General features: G+C 40.3%; 1 protein-coding gene across 3 annotated transcripts in view; it reads right to left on the bottom strand.

Moving 5' to 3' along the window:
* RPS6KA3 (ribosomal protein S6 kinase A3) overlaps window positions 1-12,314 on the bottom strand; it is a 177,135-nt gene that overhangs the window by 98,476 nt on the left and 66,345 nt on the right. Inside the window, exon 1 of one of the 3 annotated variants that reach the window (XM_088451606.1) lies at window positions 4,980-5,083. The exons of the other annotated variants lie outside the window; for them this stretch is intronic. Within the exon in view, the coding sequence (XP_088307732.1) occupies window positions 4,980-5,024 (45 nt within the window). The 5' untranslated portion in view covers window positions 5,025-5,083. Of the gene's footprint in view, window positions 1-4,979; window positions 5,084-12,314 lie in introns of those variants that run through there. 3 annotated transcript variants of the gene reach the window in all.

The following is a 12,314-nucleotide window of genomic DNA, read 5'->3' as shown; positions in this document are numbered from 1 at the left end:
GTTGGGGATTTAAGGGAGTTCACAGCTTCCTTTCTTTGCCAGTGCAACGTGTATCAGCAGAGTCTGGTCACACTTATCTGAGCTCCTCTATGCAGCTGACTTCGGTTCTGCCTAGCTCCCTGCCAGTTTCAGGTAGCCTCAGGATTCCCAGCACCTGCCAGCAACTCCTCCTCCCGCTACTGTTGTAATCCCACTCACCAGCCAGACTACCTTCTTACTGCATCGACCCCTGTCTACAGTTTGTTTCCCTCTGGACATAACTAAACATTATCGCTCCACTCCTGTTACCTTCATTCCGGATTTTATTATTTTCTCCTGAACTTATTATTTGACTCTGACCCATCTCCACTTTTGCCCTGGACTTGTTTTTTAATGTCTACCATTCCATTCATTAAACAACCCAAGTTCTTCTACAGTTCTGAATCTGTGTCCCCTCATGTATGCACCCCTGATCCACAAAAACAACAACTGTCCTTGAAGGTTGATGGATGATGGCCTTGAATATGTCGCGTCCACAAAATGTTGCACTTATCTGTTAGAAGTGGTGTGTAGCACTATAATTAGGCAAAGGTATTACATACTAATAGTAAGAGCTTTCTAAGACGTAAAACACAGAATGGCGTTTGGATATTTCTTTGTTTTTCTCAATCAAATCTAAATGGAGTTATTTTCCAGGATGTCCATGTTTCCTTCCACAAGTCCAAATATTAACTTATTTTCACAATAAAAATTGATCAATTGTCAAGTGCTGGCAACCTCTACCACTAGTAACAAATACAAACCCGGCTGAAAAAAAAAAATCTTATTTTGATAGCAGTGTTTTTACAGATAAAGCATTACAATTAATTTGTCAACACATTCAACAGCATACTGTCTTCCTCTTGAATGGGGGAGATACATAAATATGTACTTAATAATTTTACTTCCAGCTGTTGTGTGAGACACTGCACCAGCATGTGAATTAAAGTGCCACTGTACTAAGTGTTCCACTTTGTATCATCCTTACTACAAGCTTTGCAGAGTTCAATCTTATCAGCAGCATTATTTTCAATTTTGCTTTCAACAGCTACTTGCAGACAGTACAGGAAAGTCGGGTAACTAAAATATTTGCATTTTAAGTTTTATGTCAACATTTTTGTACACTACGTCGAAGTCTATGGGGGAAATTCAATTAAATTATTTCTGGGTACCCGCAGCGTTATCTAAAGTGATGTGAGCCATCCATTTGTTTGTGCCGCTGGCGCCCATTACTTATTGCGGATTTCTGCTTGCAGCCTCCTGAGGTGCGAGCAGAAATCCGCCCAAAGTAGGGCTTTGGCCACCTTAACCGCATCACATCCGGCTTTTGGAACCCTTAACGGTCTGCATTTTGGGCGTGACATTCACGATAGTTCCTTATAGCTTGTCTGTAATTAGCAAAAAATAAAATTTGGTTTTTGTTTGTACCACTGATGGAGACATTACTGGATGGGCGTCTGCAGCATAAGCCATCATGACCCAGTGGGAGGAGGAGCTCCTACAGCTAAATCCAACAAATGGGATGTTCAAATCTATTTACCATATAAACCCAGTCAGTATTATAAAATAATACAGTCAGTATCAGTTCTAGCTAAACATCACTTCTAGCTGGTACTACATTGGCTCACACCTTGGGCTGCCAGGGTGTGCGCTCATTTTATTTATGGATTTTCACTTGATTTGCCAATTTCAGGCAGAGTTGTTTTTGGGTGTCCCACAGGAAATGGTCATGTCCACTGGGAAGGTTTCCATTCCACTGAGGGTGATGTGTGGGAAAGATGTGCACCAAAAGTGTACTTCAGTGGCCCCAGCATTTGCCATATCTTATAGGGTGTACAAGTCATATACAAGAGAATGTCCTATAGGATTTTTTTCAGTAATCCGACTGTTAAAATGCCTACTTTAGTTATGGGCATTTTAACAGGATAATCCCTAACACAATTTTCTTTCCTACATACTTCTGGAACATTTGCTGGTCAATAGCTAAACAAAAAAAATAAAAATATTCCATTCATAATATTCTTCAGGGATGTAGTCAGGATCCAAACGGTCACAATACCAACCATGGCATCCCAAAGGTCAGAATCCTGACACATTCCGGAGGTATTAGGGTTAGGGGGAGGGTTAGGCTACAGGACAGGAGGATTAGGGCTAGGCTACTGGAGGGTTATGGTTAGGATTAGACTGCAGGAGGGTTATGGTTAGAATACATAACTAAATCTGTCGGGATTTTGATTGTCAGGATACTGCCATCAGTATTGTGGCCGTCGACAATCTGACCATCCGGATCCCGAATCCAACCACAATAGCAGAATACCTGGTAAGGTAGCAGCCATTTTCGTTGCTTAATGATTATCTATTTGTTCTTATGGACAGGCAGTATTGTGCTAGCCCACTACTGCTTATGGTAGACCTAAAAATAATAAATAATTATTATTTATATAGCGCAATTCTTCCAATAGGACTCAAAAGCACTTTACATATTTGCAGCAGGTGATGACTGCCATCTTCGGCGCATTCAGTTGCTCTTGTAAGTGGTCTTTCATATCCGTCCCTTCCCCTCTGGAGCTTGCAGTGAAAATCCTGCCCCCACATATCCATTTTTTTCTCAGAAGCCAATTAACAGTATGCATTTCGACATTGTAGTAGGAAACCTACATAAACTTTGAGAACATACAAACTCCACACAAATTACCACCATGATGCCGACATATGCACAGCTGTATAAGCCATGTAACCTCTACACACAACAAATCCTCTTCTCTGCTTTGTTATAGTATGTTATTTTGTTGTATACATCAAAACTAAGTAGCAAATTAGTTAGACTTAGGCAGCAATTTAACATGATGAGATTAGCGCCAGGAAGGAGTTCCCGGAGCTATTCAATTGTTTCCCTCGCAACCAGCGCTTAGTCTGGAGATGCCAGTTCGGGCACCTTAAGCAAAGTGTTTAGGCGCACTAACCGCCATTTTACGATGTAAGTGTTGGCCGCGACATTGTTAGCGTCACACTAAGCTGACAAACAGCATCATGGCCAGCACTTTAGTTGGATTTCTGAAGAAATCCTTTAGTCTAACAGCGCTGTGAACTGAGTGGCTCCGGGAACTCCTTCCCGGGGCTATTCAGCATCGCGCTGAACTGAATTGTGCCCTTAGAAAGGAATTCAGTTATCTGCGGAACTTACCGTGGGCTTTTAGCTCCTAGGTTAAGTGCCCGAAGCTATTCAATTATATCCCGCAGTAAGCCCCACGGCTAACACGCAGTTAGACATAGATTCCGAGTTAAGTGCCTGGAAGTATGAATTACTGCACATGGTAAACCCCAAGGGTGCAGTTAACATGGATTTCTGTTCGCACCCTCCTGGTGGGCAAACAGAAATGTGTGTTAAGTGCACCCTTGGAGCTACCACGGGTTGTAATTACCGTATATACTCGAGTATAAGCCGAGTTTTTCAGCACATTTTTTGTGCTGAAAAAGCACCCCCTCGGCTTATACTCAAGTGATGCCGGTTCTCCCGCATGGTACGCAGCTGAGTAGCGTACCATGCGGGCCGCGGTGCAGACTCTCTGTGACACAGCTGTACCGCGTGTGTAGTGCTGACCGGACGGAGTTCGGTCAGCACTACACACTGCCAAACACACAGCCGCTGGAGCCAGCAGCTCTGTGTTTGTTGTAATCAGCAGCCGATGAGAGTCTGTCAGACTCTCATCGGCTGCTGCTGCTCCCACTGCGGGAGCCATCTTCTGGCTCCCGCAGTGGACTCATGACGACGTCTCTCCCATAATGCAAAGCGGCCGGAGGAGCTGATAGCAGCAGCGGGACCAGGAGCGGGGTTTCAAGTAAGTGGGTTTTTTTTAATTTTTATTAGGACTACTGGGGGCACTACCAGGGGGGATTACTTCTGGGGGCACTACCAGGGGGGGGGATTACTTCTGGGGGCACTACCAGGGGGGGATTACTTGTGGGGGCACTACCAGCTGCTGCATTTCCCACCCTAGGCTTAAACTCGAGTCAATAAGTTTTCCCAAGTTTTTTGGGGTAAAATTAGGTACCTCGGCTTATATTCGGATCGACTCATACTCGAGAATATACGGTAAATAGCTTTGGGCTCTTAATCGGGAACTAAAAGTCCACGGTAAGTCCTGTGGCTAATGGAATTCCCCCTTAATGTGCATAGAAACACTCATGACGACTTATCTACAAAAATAAAATCTACTTTACATAACATTTTTTACACAGTGAATATTAAGAAAACAATTACAACAAACCTACATAATTGTAGATACAAAATCTTCACAAAAACATAAAAAAACGTAAATTCATTTGAGTTTTACTATTTTCATAACTGCAGTATGTGTGCCTTTACGACACACAAGTATAAAGTAGTTCAATGTAGAACATACCTTGGTATTTTTCATGTAAAATATTCACAATAAATTATAGAATTCTAAACCCTACATGAAAAACAGCCTAAATACTAGCAACAGCTTAAAACCTGGTCGCAGACAAAAAAATAAAAGACCACGCAGAACATTTAATTCCATTATATATTGATTGAATGATACGCTGCATAAATTGACAAAACCATAGAACAATAAAATCGATTAAAATGTATTCTGAACAGCTGATGTGTGAACATACACTATCACTGCAAATATGCACTGTGCTTGTAGGACAGCACTTTAAAGAACCTTAGACAATACACATGAATAAATGAAATAAATCAAGTTTATATATGTGCTTATCTTGCTATGCAGTATGTGCATAAACTTTACAAGTTTAATTTAAAATAAAATGTATAGTAAATGTTTTCCCGAGTGTAATTCCAGCAGATTAGGACTTTGTGACACACAGAACAAGCAAAAACAGAATTCAATATGACAGCCTAATTACACCTACACTTTACTGCTGTGTAGGGAGAGGGAAAAATTTATGGGACGACACACGGAATATGATCTTACCCGAAAAGAACGTATCCGCAGACCCCAGAACCTTAACATAGCCATGAAACCATAATGCTAGGACTTTCCTGCACAGACATCTGACAAGTTAAAGAGGAAGGCCAAACCCCTGAAGTTCTTGCTGCTACCAGCTGTTCCGTCAATTAGAAAATTTCCTGTGAGGGGAGAGTCAGAGATTGCTAGCAAAGGAGTCCTGAGCCTTTTCCTCTGACAAAGAAAAAAAAAAAAACCTAGTACACAACAAAAGTGAATGATTGCAGGACATGAGATCCAAGCAGGAAGCTTCATCCTACAATGGCTGACAGCAATACTCGACCGCAGATGCATTCTTTGTGGTTTTCTGCAGCACATTTTATCGCATGGTTGATGTTAAATAAATAAGACTGCAGTTCTGAATCACTGTAAAATGAAGCTACAGCAATGAAAGTTACATTACTTTATCAAAGGAGGGAAACAAATGATAAACTTCCTAAGTACTTTGTCTTTTAACATCAATATATTCAGTGCTGTACTGTCCTCGATCTCCTCCAGTGTTGCAGAAGAATTATTCAAAGCACTGTTCCCATCTTCTGTTAAATTCAGTGCCTGGACATGGGACAAATCTCATCTTCTGTTGCTTCCAGGCAGGTTATCCCGATGGCAGAGATCTTATAATATATATTGTACAGTAATTTGAGATCTATCCCTCATGGTATATACAAGAATAATCATTAAACTCTGGATAATCACTAGAAGAGAGGAAAGGTCCTATAAGCAAGTTAAGTGGATAGTTTAAGTGAGTGGTTTTATTCGTACTGCATCGCTACCACAAAGTGCATAAGTGGAGTTTTGGATTACAATCAAACTCGGCAAGTCAAACCACTATTGGCACAGCAGTGTATTCTGGGAGGCCATCACAAATGTAAATAGGGGCTAATTAAAAACCAAGTGCAAGACAGTGGAGAAGTATTGAACCTTTCAAAATCTTTGGCAAAACATTTAAATTAGAGACCGAAACAGTGCTTAGAAATTAAGACCCCACACACCCTAAGAGTGGAGGACCACTAGATGGTGACCGTTTTACTATATCACATCAAGCTAATTACTTACATAATATAGAACCAATAAGTGATTTCTTAAAATAGAGGATTAAACATGGGTAATTAACTAAATTAAATAAGCATTCTCTTTTAACACTTGTTACTGTGGTCAAGGGAAAGTACTTTTTACCCAACTATGAGGGGGAATACAATTGTTTTCGTGCCTGTCAGAACAATTTGTTTCTGCCGACGGGCGCGAATGTATGATTTCGGCTTGCTGCCTCCTGAAGCAGAAATCGGTGTAAAGTTCCTCTTTTGGGTGTCCAACTGCCATTTGGGTGCACTAAGCAGGACTTTAGATGGGTTTAGCTGCTTTATAAGTCTAAATGTGGTCTATTTGGGTGTGACATGCGAAAAAAACGTCAGTTTAGACGTTCAGGTGCACAAAAACAATTGAATTCCCCCCTATGATGCAATATTCATATCACTTTCCATGTGTAAAATGTATGGGCACAATATAGTTTACATTTATTATGAGAGGAACCAGTGTGGGTGGTTTGAAACTGGCAGCTTTCACTTCACAAGTAAAGCGCAAAATGTAAATACTGTATACCAAATTAAAATTTTTTTTATTAGCTTTCAATATGTTTGGTACACGTCAAAACTAGACACAAACATTAACATTATTACATTTAAGCATGTGCTTAAAAAAGACCTAAATGATCTGCATTGTTTTTAAACCCGAGTCCATGACAAAACATTATCTTGATTAAGCCAAAAGCATGTAGAATAGCTCCTTAGCTATATTTCATTGTACTTAAATTGCATTCCTGTTCATATGAACCTAGGTTTGAACTGTGTCGCTATTTGTCATACATTTAAATGGGTAAAACATAAAGCACTGCAGCACAACACAAGCTAAACGCTAATAGGTAGAGTCTCATTTGGTAAATTTTTTTTTTTTTCACAGATACTGACATGAACTTAATGCTTTGTTCACAAAGCAAGTCATTTATCCAGCTACAAGAACTGGAGCAGAGTTGTCAGCCATTCTGCGATTAAGCTATGCTCCAGACTAGCTGCATTAGACACAAACAAAACCCTCAGTTTCAGAGAGATATAAAAATGACAGATTTACAAACACTTCTAAAGTCGCAAATCCAACACAAAAAAACTGTGCGTATTTTGTTTTTCTTTTTGGCTTTCGCTTTTAAACATATGAACTCATTAGTGTGAAAATAGATTTAGAGGGAGCTTCAATTATTTGCAATGGCCACAAAGTGGCTCCTGCAATTGTTGGGCGAAGGTAATTTTCGACCAACATCACTAAATTTCACCATAGAGGTGTGCTGGAATATTAGCACTGTTTGGATACTGTAATAGACGGTGATGTGCACAGCCATAACTCATCAAATACTGAAGCTCATCTTTAGTGTAATTAATAGTAAAAGGACTATACACACCGATCAGCCATAAAATTAAAACCACTGACAGGTGAGTGAACAACATTGATAATCTTGTAACAATGATACTGGTCAAGGGGTGGGATATATTAGGCAGCGACTGAACAGCTAGTTATTGAAGTTGATGTGTAGGAAGAAAGAAAAAAGGGCAAGTGCAAGGATCTGAGTAACTTTGACAAGGGCCAAATTGTGAAGGCTAAATGAAGAGCATCTCCAAAATCGTAGGTCTTGTGGAGAGTTCCGTGTATTCAATTGGTTAGCACCTACCAAAAGTGGTCCATGGAAGGACAACCGGTGAACTGACAACAGGGTCATGGGTGTCCAAGGTTCACTGATGCCTGGGGGGCGAAGGCTAGTCCATCAGATCCTATCCCACGGAAGAGCTACAGCAGCACAAATTGCTAAACAAGTTAATGCTGACTATGATAGAACAGTGTCAGAGCACACAGTGCATTGCAATTTGCTGCAGACCAGTTAGAGTTCCCATGCTGACCCCTGTCCACCAGCGAAAGCACATACAATAGGCATGTGAGCACCAGAACTGGACCATGGAGTAGTGGAAGACGGTGGCCAGGTCTGATAAATGACCAGGCTTTTACATCATGTGGACAGCTGGATGCATATGCGTTGTTGACCTGGGGAAGAGAAGGCACCAGGATGCACTATGGGAAATATTCAAGCTGGTGGAGGCAGTGTGATGCTCTGGGCAATGTTCTGTTGGAAAACCTTGGGTCCTGGCATTCATGTGGATGTTACTTTGACACGTACCACCTACCTAAACATTGTTGCAGACCAAGTACACCCCTTCATGGCAACGGTATTCCCTTATTGCAATGGACTCTTTCGGCAGGATGGTGCACCTTGCCACACTGCAAAAAATGTTCAGGAATGGTGTGAAGAACATGACAAAAAGTTCAAGGTGTTGACTTGACCTCCAAATTCACCAGATCTCAATCCAATAAAGAATCTGTAGAATGTGCTGAAAAAACAAGTCAAAGCCATGGAGCGCCCACCTCGCAACTTAAAGGGCATAAAGTATCTGCTGCTAATGTCTTGGTGCCAGATACATTCAGAGACCTTGTGGAGTCCACGCTACGATGGGTCAGAGCTGTTTTGATGGGTACCCACACAATATAAGGCAGGTGATTTTAATGCTATGGTTGATTGGTATACACCCCAATGTTGTATTTAGCACATAAAATAAAAATTCAAATTAAAAACTTTTGCTTGGAATACAATATTCCTCAATTTGACTTTGTCATCTCCACCTTATATTAATGTATCTCCAAGATGAATATGAAAAAAAAAAGCCATTAAAATCATCCAAGCTTACTATCCACAGAAAAAAACACACATGGGAATATTAAATCGCTGTATAGACAGCCGTGACTATTCAATATTTTCAACAGGAAGCAAGGGGATATATTTATACATATTACAGGATACATAGCTTTCCTCAAAATAAAACACTGCTTAATGTGCTCGCTTAAAGGGAAGAAAGAGCAATATATAGCACTGGATGCGGAATCAGCAGTATGGAAACAGGTTTATTTCTGGCTCCATCTTAATGAAAGAAGCTGTAGTTTGCTGAACATTTAATAGCCCAGTATTGATTTGTTCAGTTGCAATAAGTCATCTGCATTAGGCACCTATCAGAAACATTATGTGCAAGTTCTACTTTAGATATCTACATTATGAGGCAGGAAGGCACGGGAAGACATTTGTGCAGAGGATGCCTAAACATTGCAATGGGTGCGTTTATGAAATCTGATACAGAGGGAAAAGGTAACTGCATATAGTAAGTGGACATTTGCTTTCTTTCTCTGCAATCCACTAGAACATTTGTGTTACAACTAAATTTTTCCATTAGTTTTATTAACACTCTCCAATATCCTTTACATAAGAACAACGCCATGTTGATAATTCTCTGCTGTACTCCTTGCATATGGGGAATAAGTGGGAATATTTTTTCTTATGCACAGCAAACTTTGCTTTTAAACAGAAAGTGATTTATAAATGAGGTGTAAATGTTATAAAGGAGGGCATATTTTGTGTTCTATATTGTACAGAAGCAATTTTGCACAGTAGTCTGTTTTGTTTTCTGTTTTATTATTGGAAACGGCAGCTCTTTTCCCTCACTCAATGGAGGAAATTCAAGCAGCGTGCGGCACATGCCAGATTTCTGTGTGCACCTATATAGTCATCTGCAACGTTTGTGTTGATGAGGTGCCAGACAAACACTGTTACCAGTAACGGAATTGCCCTAAATTACGTCTTAATATGCTGCCAGCTGACTAAGGTCAATAATCCCCACCCTTTCAATGCAAAACAATGAAATCAGCTGTAAAGAGTCAGGCAATGATGTAGCGCACAAACCCCCCCTCTCCCCCGTCATGGAACCATCAAGCTTAGCTGTACCCTTGTTTAAAAAAGGAGACATCTTTCATATGATGTGGTCCCTGAGAAATGATTCCATGGTGACAATGATAATCAGCAGAGAATAAGCCCTATACTGCAGAAATCACTAAAATCTCCGCATTTTAAAGAGAAAAGTCAAATCAAAATGCTGTGACACTTTACTGGTTATCCATCTGTGATCACAAGACAATACAACCTTGCACTAAAGAAATACAATTAGAGTTAGCGGACAGATGAAGCACTAAAAAAAGCTAATACACAGGGGAACCAGTGTTTAAAAAATGAGAGTTTCCTCTTCCAAACCGTGTGCTCCTTTAGTAAATATTGTCTGATGATCACAAGTCAAAAACATCCTATAAATTCAGAAAGTGTTCATAAGTCAAGAGATGGGGGGCCTCTTATGCCCAGATCTCCCTTTGTAGGTTGCCTACTGAACTATCATATTATTCCTTCACATTTTACTTTTTTGGTCATTTTGGGTAGATTTTCTTTGCCATGTGAGGAAATATAAACAAACTATTGGTATTTCTTGAAGTTCAAAGTATTCTGTTAAAAAACCCCCAAAACAAGATCAGTACATTTTTGTTTGGGTAAAAGATACTAATGATGGAATAAGACCAGCCAAAAAAAAAAAGTGTCAAAATAGACTCAGCACATGGATGAGAAAAGCTTGGAATTCAAATTGTTTTTGGGTGCCCGAAGCTCCAGTCTAAAGTGGCAGAAATATTCAACTGTTTGTGTTGTGCTGCTAGGCGTGAGTGGCGCATTCACATGCCCAAATGCTCCGGGATTAGCCACTTAAAGCATCTTTTCCCATGCAAACTACTGGGTGTGCTGCAGTTAAGACTCCCAATAGCCCTATATTGGATGGATTTGATGGGCACCCAGCGGCACAAACAATTGAATAGTTCCTGCCGCTTTAGACGAGAGCTACGGAACATAAGGGAATTGAGACAGAGAAGAAAATAAATTAAAAGGCAATATATGAAAGATAAGAATTACAAGTAAATAGGGGGGTTGGTCTTTGGACAGAGCTCTTTTTTCAAGTTGGCAAAACTGATTTTTTTTCCCCACATTCTGCATACATTAAAATGCTCACTTCTATGACTAAAAGCGTTTTGCATTGTTGCTTACATTAAAAAGGAAGCAACCATAAGTCAGTACAGTAGTATTCACAAAAAAAAAAAAAAAAAACACATCTGAAACAGTTAAATCCTCTAAGTACAACACTGCTGCTTGCAGATTGGTTGTAGCAGAATTAAAAAAAGCCCACCAAAGAAACTTAATCCTATAAGATTTAAAACTTCCAGAATAGAGCTATCATTTAAACCTAATACCTGTTGGCATGACTTAAAACAAGTATTTCAAGTTAGTTAATAAGAAAAAAAATCTCAACTATCCAAAGGCTGCAGCTGAAATTCTCTGAAATGTTTAATGACCTTAAAGTGTCAAAATATTAGTTAATACGCAACCAAAGGCTGTAACCAAACATGTCCTAACAGGTTTTGTGTGCCAGTGAAAATGTTAGATCAGCTACTATGAAACAAAATGTGAATTTACACTTTTAAAATAAATTGCAATCCATAAGCTGGCTACACGTGGCACGATGTGTAGCCGGGGATGCGACGGCCCATCCGAAATATCGGGCAGTCCCCCCACACGGAGCGATCCACTGCCCGACTGCCTGATATGCCGACTGCATCACTTCTCCAGATCTCTTGTGCAGCATGAAAGATCTGGAGGAGCGATGAACGATCCCACAGGAGCGCGCACTGGCCGATAAAGCAGCAAAATAGTTCCAATCCATCGGATCGGCCGCCATATCGCTCCATGTCTGTGCAATGTAACCTGAATGCCTTACTAAATATAGCAATACCACTAGATTTTAAGCTCTTACAGGTTTATTGTATTGAATAGAGAAGGTTATCTGCGCTTAGCTTGTGTGTTTAAAAGCAGCTCAATAAAAAAGCAGTTTATGAAGGAAAGATTGAGCGCTAATATGTGTCAATTACAAAAAAAAAATAAAAATGCAGGTTTATGAAAAAAAAAAAAAAAAAAACTACGAAACGCGTTGGTGTGACAAGCGGGCAACAGACACAGCTGAAAAGCCGACACAAGCAGCACGCAGCGGTCAACATCATCAACATCATCACCAGAAGCCAAAATTGCCACACATGTGGAAGCAAGAAGCTGGCCCGGGGAGGACTGCGCTATCAGTCTGAAGAGCTCCGACTAAGTAAGGTAAGGAATAGGTACAGTTCCACCCATACCGCTGATTCAACCCAGCTACATCCCGCAATTTTCAAAAGAGCATAAACATTAATGTGCTGGATCGCAGCTACCTTCTCCTCCTTATTTCCTCTTCTGTATTTTCTCCTCTGTATCATTTCCACTCTTAATCTAACTGTATAAACCTATATATACCCCAACCCCAA

Source organism: Taudactylus pleione, unplaced genomic scaffold (assembly GCF_031769625.1).
Source record: "Taudactylus pleione unplaced genomic scaffold, aTauple2 ptg000026l, whole genome shotgun sequence".
In the NCBI taxonomy this organism is placed as follows: Eukaryota; Metazoa; Chordata; class Amphibia; order Anura; family Myobatrachidae; genus Taudactylus; species Taudactylus pleione.
Note: the sequence above shows the minus strand (reverse complement) of the source record. Positions and strands in the feature narration are given on the sequence as shown.